The sequence below is a fragment of the Corvus cornix genome, chromosome 2 (assembly GCF_000738735.6).
Source record: "Corvus cornix cornix isolate S_Up_H32 chromosome 2, ASM73873v5, whole genome shotgun sequence".
Lineage (NCBI taxonomy): Eukaryota > Metazoa > Chordata > Aves > Passeriformes > Corvidae > Corvus > Corvus cornix.
The window spans coordinates 91,087,008-91,101,253 of record NC_046333.1 but is presented as its reverse complement, the minus strand read 5'-3'; the positions used below and the strand labels follow the sequence as shown (position 1 = coordinate 91,101,253).

The 14,246-nt window shown below is 39.7% G+C and overlaps 1 protein-coding gene across 1 annotated transcript in view; it reads right to left on the bottom strand.

The window, feature by feature from the left end:
* Window positions 1-14,246, bottom strand: part of GALNT12 (polypeptide N-acetylgalactosaminyltransferase 12) — a 46,395-nt gene that overhangs the window by 18,020 nt on the left and 14,129 nt on the right. The window contains exons 3-6 of the mRNA XM_010394003.3: window positions 13,656-13,845; window positions 10,168-10,353; window positions 7,781-7,898; window positions 2,106-2,282 (exon numbers count right to left, since the gene is read on the bottom strand). Coding sequence (XP_010392305.2) covers window positions 2,106-2,282; window positions 7,781-7,898; window positions 10,168-10,353; window positions 13,656-13,845 — 671 coding nt within the window. The remainder of the gene's footprint in view (window positions 1-2,105; window positions 2,283-7,780; window positions 7,899-10,167; window positions 10,354-13,655; window positions 13,846-14,246) is intronic.

Sequence of the window (14,246 nt, the reverse complement as noted above, 5' to 3'; positions counted from 1 at the left end):
CACTTAAGTGATGAAATTCGTAAAATCTGCTAATGCATCCTTTGAACTTCATCCTTTTGAGGGGTGGGGAGTATGAAATCTTAAACCTCCAGAGAAAAGCTTTCACTGCCGACTTTTCCCCGTCTATGGATTGGAGCAGAGTTCACATCTTTTTATGTCTGTCTTCAAAAGCCTCTCTTTGTATTGACTAGGGACTTCAGATAGTCAGGTATGAGATAGCGTTTGCAGCCCCCAGATTTTTACAGGTCACTTGACGCACTCTTACATCAGACCACAAATGTATTTGCATTTCTCAAAGTTGTGGAAATACCACTGAAAACACAAAGCAGTTGTAAAGCAGAGGCAGAGATGCCTGTTTGAATAAACAAACAGCATGATGTATTAGCTCAGAGGTCTGAACGTTAATCTTGAAGTGAAACTTCATGGAACCAATTTTTGCAGCATCAATCATTTTCCTGTTATGCTACAGAACTGAATATTTGGGTTTGATGAAGTAAAAAGGTCTGAACTCAACTGCTGCAACAAGTGGTGCACAGAGTATTATGGAAACTAAAGTTTAGCAGCAGCTGTTTTGATACGGGGAAAAAAAACCCGCATGAGTTTCAGCTTGAATCCACTGTGTTACAGTAAGACAATACACGAAACTTCCCATACTGTCACAGAAATATCCTTTAAAGTTAAAGTTCTGTCATTACACACATGTAATGTAAGATTCCCAGCACTTTACAAGAAAAATTGTCAGTGTTTATTGCTCTTTTTTGTGTATGACAAGCTGAAATCAGCCTGGCGTTGCCTATGGGTGAATCCCATATTTCTCTCCAAGTCAGACTCTGATAATAAAACCTAAATGGCTTTTACGATGTTAACGTAAACCAATTATTACAAATGTGTGGACTATAATAATCTAATTACCCAATTTAATCCAAAGAAACACAAGATGAAAGCTAACCAAATTTGTCTTCTCCAGCATATCTTTTAAAAGCCTCATGTTTTCAAGAGCAGTTTTCCCCTGGTGTGTCTATTGGGGTTGGCCATTCAGATGAGCTGGGGACTCCCTGTGCCCCACACTGGTCCCTCAGCTCTGATCCAGTGCAGAAAGAGACAGGTGCCCAGCAGCCCACCCCAGACACAGAACCAGAAAGGCAGTGTTTCGCAAACTTTCCATGCAGAGAGATCATTCTGGAGAGATCAGGCCCTTCCAGAAACAAGCAACAGCAGACAATGATTTTTTTGGGGCCTGAATTTTGGACCTTGTGCCAGAAGTTCATTTAATTCCTTTCTAGACACTGTAAGGACATTGCAGTGTTACTGTCTTCCAGCCTTCAGGCCCCTCATGATAAATACATCCAAGTTATGAATTTGCACACTGCTTTACTGTTCTGACATACTCAGTTTTCACAGTAATAATTATCCTTAAAAATTCTGCAACAAATGATCTTGTATTTTCATTTCAAGGCAAATATAAACACTAACTTAAAAGAACCTCCAAAACCAACAGAACTGATACTTGAAACATTTTATTAGGAACATTTTCATCTGAGCTCCCACGACTGATTTTAATTAATCTTTTTAATATTGATTTTGGTTTTGCTTTTTTTTCTTTTTTCTTAACTAAACATGGTGGAGCAGTAAATCAAACAGAAAAATCTATTTTATTTTATATCAGTCCAAAGTTTTACAATTATCACAAGACAGGTAATTTTGCTAAATATTGTTACCATGCTGTACTACTGTCCACTGAAACGTGTTGATTTGCGTTCATTAATTGTGTGTCTATAATTCTTTTTGAGAGAATCCTGTATCAGGCATTTCCCAGAAGTGCACAATTCTCCTTGCTTTGATCACCTCACTTCACGTTATTCTTTCATTTATTAATTCATTCATTTAATATTGACACAGATTGGGCCACCTTGTACTCTTACAGAATTTCTAATTTTTTCCAAGCAATTAAAAATCATACACTTATTCTATGCCTGGGAAGAAGTTTCAGAAGAAATAAGAAATAAACATGAAAAGCACTTCCTGTTAAATATTAGCTTAATCAATAGTTAGTAGGTTGAAAACAAACGCTACCGAAATTGCAGGAACAATGAAGCTGAACTCACCAGGCGAGCGTGTGGGTTGCGGTGGTAATAAAGCTGTTTGTATTCATCCATCCACACTTCAGCTGCACGCACACTGTTTGCCAAAGCTTTGGACCGTGAGTACGGAGCTTGTTTGGGGAAAACGTGACCTACATGGGAGCAAGGATGGATCTCAAGACTTCCTCCACACTGCCATATCTGAGCAAAGAATGACATTTTGTGTATCATTAATTTGAGTCTTTGCAAGCTCAAGGATATAGTAACAATAAGCCTGTGTGAGAATAACACCATCTCAAGAATACACCATACTACAAGTAACACAAACAATAATTTTGTGTCTCATTTGATGACTAAACTGGAAAAAATTACATCCTTGTTGCTCTTAGTAATTAGCTCTGAGTTCACAAGGAGATAACCACATCTCTGGTTTTATCTGGAGAGCAATTTCCTTTCTTAATTTTATTTTCTCATGATACGATGTGGTCTGCAATATAAGTTATGCAGACATTGTTAAAAAAGAGAAAAAAAGAAAAAAGAAGAAAAATAAAAAATAAAGAGAAATAGGAGAGAAGAGACGAGAGAGAAGAGACGAGAGAGAAGAGACGAGAGAGAAGAGACGAGAGAGAAGAGAGGAGCATGTTTCTTTTTCAAATTAACCATGTAAATAGCTATCTCGGAAAGAAACCGATAGCTGATAACTAATTCTTATCAGAAATCTATACATCTATATATCATCTATATATTCTACTGGAAAGCTGACTTGACAAAACAGGTACGCTTGTTATATCACTGAAGAACAGTCAGTCGTGCTCCCATTTGTACATTTACCAATCTAGAAGGGAGACATAGGTGCCTGGTGATGACACTAATCTTTTCCCTTGGAAAGGTAGGAATGGTACCCCAGAACCAACACATGAAAAGAAAAAGCAAAATACTTCTACTAACTTATGGCGGTCCAACTGACAACAATGAAACAACCTCCCCTATCTAAACCAATATTCCTGCTTCATGCCAAGGAAGTACTTGCACCTGAACGTGGAATTGGCAGAACCCTGCCAACCACCACTCTGCCCTTGTGCTCTGAAGGTCTGGTTTGAGGAGAGATAGATATCCTCCGGCCTCTCTGGCTCCCCTGGTCGGGAAATGTACAGCCCATAAGATAAAATCCAGAAACAACCACCAAGTGGATCCATTAGCCTCAGCACTCTGTGCACATTCTTGTAATTACACCCTTCTCCTCTGAAAACCAAGGACTTTTGGCAGTTCATCTACACAGCCACTTTCCCGTCACCCGTTCTGACCTCAAGTCTGATTACCTGAAAGGAAAGCACAGCTGGGTATTTCCTATTTAATATTGTTTGTGACCACAACATGGCAGACAGCCTGTTTCTGGAGGGTGCCTGAAACAAGGTTTCTGAAATTTAGTCAGATGGGAGAAAGATGGGACATGTTGCTTTACTTGAACTAATTTGAGGCTGTCACCAATGGCTCTGATAGACTTTCCATAAAAGATTTAGACTTCTGCTCATGTATTCAACCATGCATAAATGGCAGCTCATCATTCCTTTGTAAATGGAAGACAAAGGAAATTAGCTGGGATAGGTTTAAGGGGTAGAGGTTTGCTCCCTGACAACCTTCTTGTATAAGACATACATTTTTAATTATATGTTATTCAAATGAACACAGCAGGAGTGAAAGCTATGAGGCAGCAAATAAAAGCTCTGTTGCTAACAGTGTCAAAAGATCAGTGACGGGACTTTTCCCACCTCTCTCTCCAGAACTTTTAGGGATCTAAAAAGATGAAGGCTTTCAGCTCACACAGGATAGGACTTGGTTTTAGACTGCTAACTTTAATGGTTTTTTTTAAAGTTACTCAGAATTTCTCTCAAATTTCTAAATTTGGAAATCAATGAGTGTCATCTCCACTGATTAGGTTTTGGATAGCAACATCAAAGGAATGAAACAAACTGACCATACCTCTGTATAATTGATGACAAAAAGAGAATTCCATAACAGCTGAATTTTTAATAATTAAAGCTCTCTAAAAAATAACTGTAGGCTGCTAAGCAATGCTCACTAAATTCTATGTATTCCATAAAAAAAGTACAAAAATTATCTTCTCCTCCTATCACAAAAGAAAATTAAATATATTTTAGCTAAAAAAAAATCTCATAAGGTTTATTTGCTTTCATTTTAATGGAAAACATTATGACCTCTATATAAAATCGGGTACAAATGAACAGCCATAAAATAAAGCAAGGAATTTAACAGAGAAACTAACATTGATTACTAAGTGTTAAATAAGTGGCTCTGCAGAAGGTTCCCCATAAAACTAGTTCAACCTTCTGTAACAGAAAAGCATATTAGGTTTCATGTATATTTTGCAAGCTCACATACATGCAGATCTGTTTCTTGACTAGGTCTGGCTAATTCACAGCTCTCATTACAAAAGCACACATTTTTCCTTCACTTCAATAAGAAAACAGGGTGACATTCCTTTTTTTACTTTCACTTTCATCTTGATGCATGCTATTGGCATCTTTTCTTTTGTTTTCAGAGACAGATGGCAGCATTATGAAAACCTACAGAAAATGTTCAGATCTCGCCTTGGGATCACCATCCCTGCCAGGTCTCTAGACAATTGACCTAGTGCTGGGTCATTGAATGCTAAAGAATAAAAGCTCTACCAGCTCATGCTAACATTTTAAGACTATCTGGAAGAAATAAAAAACATAAAAAGGATGCTACATCCTAAAAAAGGGCAAAATGTGGAAAACTTTATGTTTCTGCTGCTCTCTCTGCTACAATTTTTCTTGATGACTTGTGGCTGAGCCCCCACTGTGGTGCTTATGCACAATCTGCTGGAAGCTGGCTGGGTGGAGAGGCACCCCAGACACGTGGACCCATCCTGGGTGTTCTCAACACAAGGCAGAGCTCCAGATCCAGACAAAAAGAAGCAATACAAAAATACTGCAAAAGAGAAGACCCCGAGTGTTCTGAGGCATATCATCCAGGCTTATGGGCAATAACATTTCTGAAAAGAAAGGCCTTTTTGCACATGGTGGGCTGAAGGACAGACCACAGGCATATTAAGCCTTGGTCCAGAAACAAACTTACATTGCAGTGCCACTTGCAGGACCAAGAGCAGAGAGGGGAGGGAAGCTGCAACCAGGTTCCCTTTGCTCTGAGTACAAGAGGGAGAAGATGAAAGAGCATGTTTTGAATCCCTCAGAAAGAGGAGTTTCAATGCCCATTATGCCTATGAAGTGAAATTTTATCCAGCCAAATAGCATTAAGCAATCCCAAATCAAGGTACATTGACTCGATTCTGCATTCAGCACGTAGCCTCCATCTCTCTTAGTCATCATGCTTTTAGCAAAAGTTTTGTCCTTGTTGCACCTCTCAAAACCACAGAGAATTTCTTCAGTTCAGAATAATCGAAGTGCAAGAGAGAAGAGGCTTGAGGACAAGTCTTTTCATGTCATTGGGAGAGAGCGGTGTTTCCAGAGATGAGAACAACAATAAATTAATTTACAGTGGTTTTGAGTAGCTCTGCTCCTAATTTTCAGGTCTGACAGGTCTAGAAAACAAAAGGACAACAACATTAACAATGATTTATCCCTTTCGACCTCTTGGAACACTGTGGGCAGCCAAAAGAACGCAGTTAAACAACATCGTAGCACTCTGCTCTCTTCCGCAAAAATCCTCACCACGCAGAGCACAAGTACAAGGGCTCCAAATCAAACAGAGCAAAGCATGTTGTGTACAAATGCCCAGATGCTACTGGCAATCTGCACTAGGAAAATTGCCATGGCCAGGCATATTTGTTGGCCATTGCACAGTCTGTCCTGTTAAATCATTTGTCTCCCAGGAGCACTTGATCCACCTGCACCCACGTGCTGGCTTAGCCCCCGCAGGGCGTGGCAGCACGCTTGTGCACTGCCTCCTGGGGACTCTGCTGCTCCCTTTGTGCCTCTCCTGTGTGCTGGGCTGCCTCTGATGCTTCCTCTGTCCCATGAGGAGACCACAGTCCTGCAAGCTGAAGGAGTAAAGGCACTGCTCATACATGCTGCTGCACCCCACCCAGGAGTCCTGGCTCAGGGGAACCAGTGACATAAAAAACGAGACTGGCTGCCAGAGCTTCATCGAGGTCAATGGCAATGAAAGGCTGAGTCTAAAGCATCAGCTGGTACTGGGGCACTCTGCATCAAAGGGAAGGTGTCAGGCTGTCTGCAAGCCTTGGTCTCCCCAAAAGCAAGCACGAAGAGCAGAAAGCCAAGAACTGCATGCCAAGTGTGCCATATTAGAGGTTTTCTACAAGGAGTTGCAGCTCTGGATACACGGGAACCAAAGACTTCTGTTTCAGAGGGTCACTGGGCCGATGGAGGTGTGTCAGCTGCTTTGCGCTTCAGGTGGAGGCCTGCTGAACTAGACCAGGACTACTAAGTAGGCTGTGTTTGGGCTTATGTGCCAGAAACTTTTCCCTAAGTGGAAAAGGAGGTGGTCATGAACTCAGATCAAACAGCATTTCCAGTTGAGAAATCTCCCTCCAGAGAGAAACCATATCAACTCTAGGCATGTGCTTGTTATCATTCCTAATAATTTTTGTTCCTTATTTTTATAACCTCTTTTATACGATTTCTGCACTGCAGGCAGCGGGAGACCAGAACAACAGCTAGGAAGACTCCATGCTTCTCTAGTTAACACACAGACATCAAGAGAGACAGTCTGCTGATGCCTCCTTTCTAAAGAAAGTAGTTTTGTAGCATTAAAATGCTATTTATCCCTGAAATCATTGTCACCTGGTAAAAAAACCAAAAACCCTCCTGTACCACAATTCAATGACTCACAGAAATGCAAACATGACCATCAAATATAACAGATGATGGGCAGAACAGACACAGGAAATCCAGGAGGATAGGCTGTGAACTCCCTGAAAGCCAAAAGTGGCCCTACAGCTTCCCTCTTACATCACCATTGGATTGCTTCAATGAACTAAGTGTGATATGAGGCAAACCATAGGCAGCCAGTGCTCAGTGGGAATCAGCCACAGCACTGGTAACAGCCGAGCTGAGGAGGAACAACACTGCTTTGATAACCAGTCTGGACTGTCCTGTGTCTCCTCTCTTTTCCTGCTGTAAATCCTTTTCCTTACAGCTATTTGCCTCACACCTGAGCACTTGGTCCAGCTTCCTGTGCAGTACAGCTCTACAGTTACTGGAGATCTTCCCTCCCACCTTTTATAACCTTTATACAAACTTATTCTCAGGTGAAACAGAATGAAGCCTTAAAATTAGTACAGGGGCTGCCTTCTCCTGCCCCACTGGGAACTGCTCACTCCATCAAGCACAGCAAGAACTCTGAGTCACATCAAAGAACTACAAATCTTCTTCCCAATGACCTCCTTTAAGCTGCGGGGTGTAAACTTCACCCACTAGTATCACACCTCTTTTTACATTTCATACTAGAGCTCAAGACAAAGACATGTTTTTAAAAATTGCTTTAAAATGGCTGTTTTGAAGAAAAACACAGCTATCCTCAAGTGCAAGAACAAGATTCATATAAACACCTTCCAAAATACGCCCTTCTTAACACTTGCTTACGTTACAGCTACCTCATTAAGTAAAAGGGCATGAAGAAAGAAATAAGAACTTGTTGTATTCTGAGGAAAAGAAACTTTCAATTAAACCACCTACCCTAAATGAGAACTCAAGGTTTTCTCCTCCCCAGACTTCCATTCCTGTGTCATAGGAACCAAGATAATCAAAATACTTTTTGCTCACAGAAAATAATCCACCTGCCATGGTTGGAGACCTATAAAAGAGGACAGTAACTCTGAATTGAATAAAAAGAAAAAATATTAAACCAATGGAACAGATAAAAAAATACAATATATTTTTATTTTCTATTTTCTCAGTCTTTTCTGGATACAAAGTAACAGTGAGAAATCCATCAATTATTATGAGGCCATTTGAATTTAATTTTCTAATAAAAAACTGTATCTGAAAAAAGCACCAGAATGTAAAAATATTGTGTTAAAATAATTTTTTCCTACTGCAGTGTCTTTGTGTGTAAATGAAGAGCCTCTTCACATAACACAACATTAGCTTCCTTGCGGCAGAGCTGAATAGTTGGCTCTGAAATTCTAAGTGCTGTATCCTTATCTATTTCACTTGGGTAATAATTAAAGAAATATTTCTGCTTTAGTAATTAAAAACAACAACCTTGATCCCACTAATATCAATTGAAAAAAACCTCTCAGATATCAATTATTAAGTAAATATAGCTCCTAAAGAGATTTGCTTTCTAAGAAAATCTACCCCTCTGTATGTTCTTAAATTTTTTACTAAGTTTGGGGAGGAAAAAAAAAAAAAAAGTGAAATCAGGAGTCATAACTAATTCCTCCTTGAAGACCACAAGGCCCAGGGTGACAGTGCACTTAAGGGATGTACTTTCAGAAGGGCAGAGTGTGCATACATGCATAAATTTGTATTTGTTCAATATTGTTCGTAATTGTTTACAGTCTATGGGTGACTCTCTTTAAAGTGTCAAGTATATAATGGTGATTAGAACTAAGTTCAGCTGTTATTTCATGAATTTTACTAAATTGCTGTTGAGGTAAATATAAACAAATGTGAGGTACAGTGATCAATTACTCTTAATCTGTCAAAACTAATTTTACCAGCTATCTTTTTGAAGCAGCACTGTCTCACACTGTCATATGTTGTTTCAAAGAATGGAATGAGATGAGACAAGACAGAAGGAAAAATAAGAAACTCCATAACCAGCCAAGTCCTTCTGTTTCCCCCCAGATCTCTCTTTCCAAACCCAGCTGTTGGTGACACCACTCTCAGCACTGCTGCTTTCTCCAGACACTTGTTGAGCTCACAATCCTCAGGCTACCATGAAACTTTATCCCTCATCATTTTCTTCTTGGCATGTCAAAGACAATTCTTCTTATCATGAAGAAAAAAAGCATCATATTTGAATTAAATGTTTTAAAAATATTTACTCGATTTTGAATTTTTTTAAGGAGGATGTGGACTAATACATGCTGAGAAAGACTAAATTACTACCTCACTTTTCCCATTTAAAAGAAAGTTCACTCAGTTGAGGGTAAGTTCATTAATATTTGTGAAATACTGAGTATTTCACATATGATAAGCAACCTAGAAAAGACTGAGAAAAATTAATAATTCCATGTTTTTTGTGGTCTATACGGTAACAGATAAATGTACAAACAAAATCACAGTATTAAAAATGCCAAACCCATTAATTTACCACAATAAACTGCTGAAATACGGCAACTTCCACAGCAGATGGGGATAGGTTGAACATGGCAGATGCTCAGCTTTCAGGATCTTGTCTACCATTCCCATTTTCCAGATGCCTTGTTTGTTCTATTATTTTACCTCTCCTAAAAATACAACTTTGAGTGACCAATAATACCAATTGATGGCATCTTGTCTTAAAATAAAACAAAACTAAAACCCATAATGAAGACATCAGCCTGAGCTCTGCAAGTTAGCCCTTCAAAGAAACCATGGTGGATAGCAGGTGTATAGTTTCACCCCAGTAAAGAACTGGCAAAATGGTTCACCATTGAAAATAGCACAGTGAACTACAACTATCATTACAGCACAGAAAAAAATAAATCTTCAAAACTACTTTTACCTTCTTAATCAGATTAGTGATTTTTTTCCCTTTTCATCATTGCCCATGATACATTTTTTACAACACGAAGCTCTTTGCTTTGCACAGCGGACATCCTCTAGTATTAGCTAATCAGTTACACTCTTTCCATGTGCTGATAAGCATCTGTAAGAGTTTGCCTAGAGGAGTCAAGAGACTATGCAATAAGTTGTCCATATGGAAGATTACACAGGAACTTCAGCTTTTAGAGCAATATTTTTTCCAGGAGCATGGTAAGCAAGAGCTATTTTGAAAAAAAAAAAAAGGGGGAACTACACAAAATACATAATTTTCAGTAATATGTTCATTTCCCGAGTATCTTACAGCACCTTTGATTTTCAGGTGAAATCAAAAACACATTCATAGTTTCACAGGATGCATAAAAATTAACCTGATGACGTCGGTCTTGGACTTCCTCCGTTTTTGTTCTCTTTCAGGGGTACTATGCCAAGTAAAGACCAGCCTCCAATCAAATCCACCAATCTGTGGCTCACCAGCATTTCCCAAGTACTCAAATGTATTCCAGTCAATAACATCAATAACAGGGCAGACAACAGCTGTTTCTTCTTCAGCAATCCTGGTATGTTTTTAAAACAAAAAGGTGACTTCCATTAGGAACTTCTCTAAAAATAAAAAATTGGAAGTGACAAGAACAAAGAATGCTTACAGATACCAAACATGAAGTTTTGCTCCTTTTCAATTCATGCTGCAATGCAAGGAGATGATGATACAAGAAATACAAGAATAACCTCCATTTTCCTACTGGGGATCATCAGGAGGATATCTCAGGATGGACTCCACTGTAGGCACCTGGCAAACATCAGCCTTCCTGGACTGTGGAAGCAAGGCATGCCAGATGGCTTAAGATAACACATTCAGCATCTGGCTTGGCTGCCATAGCCAGCACCACTTTATCAACAAAACCTGTCTATTTTCTTTTGTACAGGCAACTGTTTTTAAGAGAGCAACTTGATTGCATTGTTCTGCAACGATAAATAATAAACTAGCCATCCTCTTGGCCCTTGAAGTCATGGCTGTTCTTGAAACTGATCATCTGCAAATGTACTGAGTACTATAACAGTAACTCAAAAAGAATCCCTGATCTTAGAAAAAACAAACCTGCAACATGGGAATTACACCTCCAACAATGAAACATACCTGAAGGAGGCTTCCAGAAACCCTGGCAACATAGGAGATGAAAAGGAGAAACAAGATAGCACTGCAGAATGACATTCCTATCACCAAGGGTGATCTAAAGATAGTCAAGATCTTTATCATACTAAGAATACATCAGAGCTGATGACATTTCTTGCAGATCTACTTCTACAAGGAGATAAACCTCTTCCTCCCATTTCTCAATACCATGAAAGATTTTCAGGATTTCTTCCCAAAAGGATTTGTCGTTACAGAAGGCAGTGGGATTCTTAGCCTTCTCCTCACCTTCTAGAACAGCCTCCCTCAGTACTAGGAGCAACAGCAAGCACACAAGCTCAAGCCAAGGTCTTTCTTTTAAATCCCTGTTTATCATCTTCCCAGTTCTAATGTTAGACATCCCCTGATAGTTCAGTGAAATGAAGTAACTTGTGTGACTTAAAGATGCAGGTATGCACTTCAGCCCTGCATCTTCTATTTACATATTTCAAAGGTGAAGGAAAACTGAACACATCATATTGTCAAACAAGCAAAAGATGCAGTCCATCTGTCATTCAAAGGGAGCTCATTCCTCATGGGATTATTAAACTTAAAACCTGTAGGCTGACCAAGGGCTCATACTCTGAAATTAGAGTAGCTTGTGATGGTTAAATGCAGCAGAGAACAGCAGCAGTTCCAAAGAAGTATTGTCTGAGCTGAGAAAGACTGCCTTAAATATGAAATGGTTTCTTGTTGCTGGAGGGAATATGTGAAACAGATGTTTTCTTCTTTATGATCTCCCACTGAGATCTTGTTTGGTAGAGCACACAAAAAGGCTTATACAAATATTGTTATCTCCTGTCTCACTTGCATAAAACTTTGTACAAATCCTCATTGTACAAAGCAATGAAAATGATGCACGCACGCAGAAGAAAAGAAAACCAAATAATAAAATGTAAAAATATTTTGCCCTCCTGTAACAAGAAGGTAAATAAGTAAAATTAGGTAGCTGGCATATGACTTCAGTTATGAAAGGAATGAAGTAAGTGAAAAGCCATCACCTTTTCTGTAAGTTAAGAATTAACTAGATGGTACAATGCACAGGCAGCTTATAAATACAACTGTGTTTGCACTGCAAAATGCTAACACTGTTGTATTGCTGCCATACATTTGAGTCAGATATGCTGCAGAAATACTCCCTTGGAGATGCACGTCTGCATCTGCAGCAAATACGGCAGGAATTCCAAGAGAGGGCTAACTTTTTACAGGTGGTGATGACCACGTTTAAAAAAATCCCAATCCTTCCTCAAGATTGCCATCTAGTGGTGCGCTAAAGAAGTGAAGAAATCACAGAATCGTCTCCCCAGTCATACACTTTCTTTAGGGGACAGCTGGTAAACCCACGCTTATGATTTGATGGTTATCCCTTTTCCTTTCATAGTTGCCTGGAATACACTCGGTGTGAAATTTAGAAACAAGGTAAGTATGACAATTTTAAGAAAAACCAAAAACTGAAATAGCATTCTAGGTAAAATTTCAAAGAGACATGAGGAATTTGAGAACACAAGTCCCACTAGGAATCGGGAAGCCTTGCACAGATAAAGACACTATGTGCTTTTGGAAGTCTCTCTCCAGTTTGTATAGGGCTGTTTTTTCTGGTCCTTTTCTACAGCCTACAGTATCTGGCGGGAATCTTAACAGGATCCAAATCAAACCACTGGCCTTGATGAAAGATTTTTTTTTCCCTTTGATTATGTTTTGAAGAGAGCTGTTTTTCTAGATCCCATATTTAGGAGGTCTGATTCAGGTCCTGCATCTATCAGTACCTGCTAATGGCATCCAAGGGGGTAAAGACACGAGCTGTTAGCAAAAGGGGCAAAAACCTCATAACACGAGACAGGAGCAGCAGGTGCTGTGGTGAGGTACCAGTGGCTGAACCCATAGCAAGAATCGTGCATGTACGGCTGCTGGCTACACATGGGTGAGGCTTCCAGAATATAATAAATATTCTCAGCTGTAACAGAGCGCTACTATTCTGGTTTCTAGAAGGTTTTTGTTAGAGTTTTGAGAAGGTTCCTTGGGTTTTTGTTGTTTGTTTGCTTGCTTTTAATTAACAGAAGTTTTCTAAACAGCCTGACCGATCTGCAGTATAGACAGAGACTACACAGGCATAAAGTACAGTGTCCCAAGAGAGATGGTTTCCAAGCAAGAGTCAGTGTTGACATAACATTGACTCCTCCCTATCCTACAGCATGATGCTTTATATCAGAACCAGTCTGGAAAGGTGGATTTGCTCAGGACTATGAAGATGGAGTTTATTGACTTGTATTCCAGTCTGCTTACGTAAACGTTTCCTTGCAGGGGGCGCACATCTTTTCTGACCTTCTGCTCATCCACCACCCAGGCTGACAGAAGTAGCCTCCTTTACCAAGGTAATTTCAAAGCTAGGGGTGTGGACTAGCCTTCCTGAAAACCAAAACTTACCATTGTCTGAAGAAAAAGAGCAGCTTGGTCCTCAGGAAAAAAACAAAAACAAAAAGGCAAAAAACCCACCATGTCCTGTCCTGAACTTTCACACTTCCATTTGCTTCCCCACAGCCAGGAGACAAACACTTGCAGTGCCTCAGGGAGCAGACTGCAGTAACCTTTGGTAAACCATGAGTCATTTTTCCACTGAAAAAGTGGGCCAAACTGTCTCGCCCTTTCTTCTCCAGTAAGAGAGAAAACCAGCCCAGAGCATAAGCTCACCTTGCCAGCAGCGGCTCCAGCCAGCCCTCGTGGCATTCACAGTGGCAGTCCAGGAATGTTAGGATGTCTCCTTTCGCCACAGATGCCCCCAGCAGCCGGGCTCGAACCAGCCCCTCTCGCTTATTTGCACGGATCAGACGTACCTTGCGTAGGCCAGCCACGTAGTTTTCCAAAGTCTCCTTTAAATGTTCTGTAACCAGCAAAAAAAAAAAAAAAAAAGAGGGAATAATATAACCCAAAATGATTTGTTTATGTCATGCTATAGAAAGCTCTCTCCTCAGTAGCATATTACTCATAGTAGTGGCCTAAAGATTCTGGCATTTCCAGCTCTGATTCTGCTACACATGTTTAGAAAGGACAGGAAAAAGCACAGAACTTGGATGGACACAAATCACGGTTACTTTTAAGAACTTGAACACTTCACATTTGCCTCTCCAATTCATTTCCAGATTCATAAATGCTTCTCAAATGTTACTTAAAACTTTCTGTATAAAAGTTTTATTCTTAACACAATTCATGTGTGGTAGAAAATGCCATCATTGCCTTTATGTCCCGCTATTCAAACAAGACCAAAGAACTAGGTCACTGTCA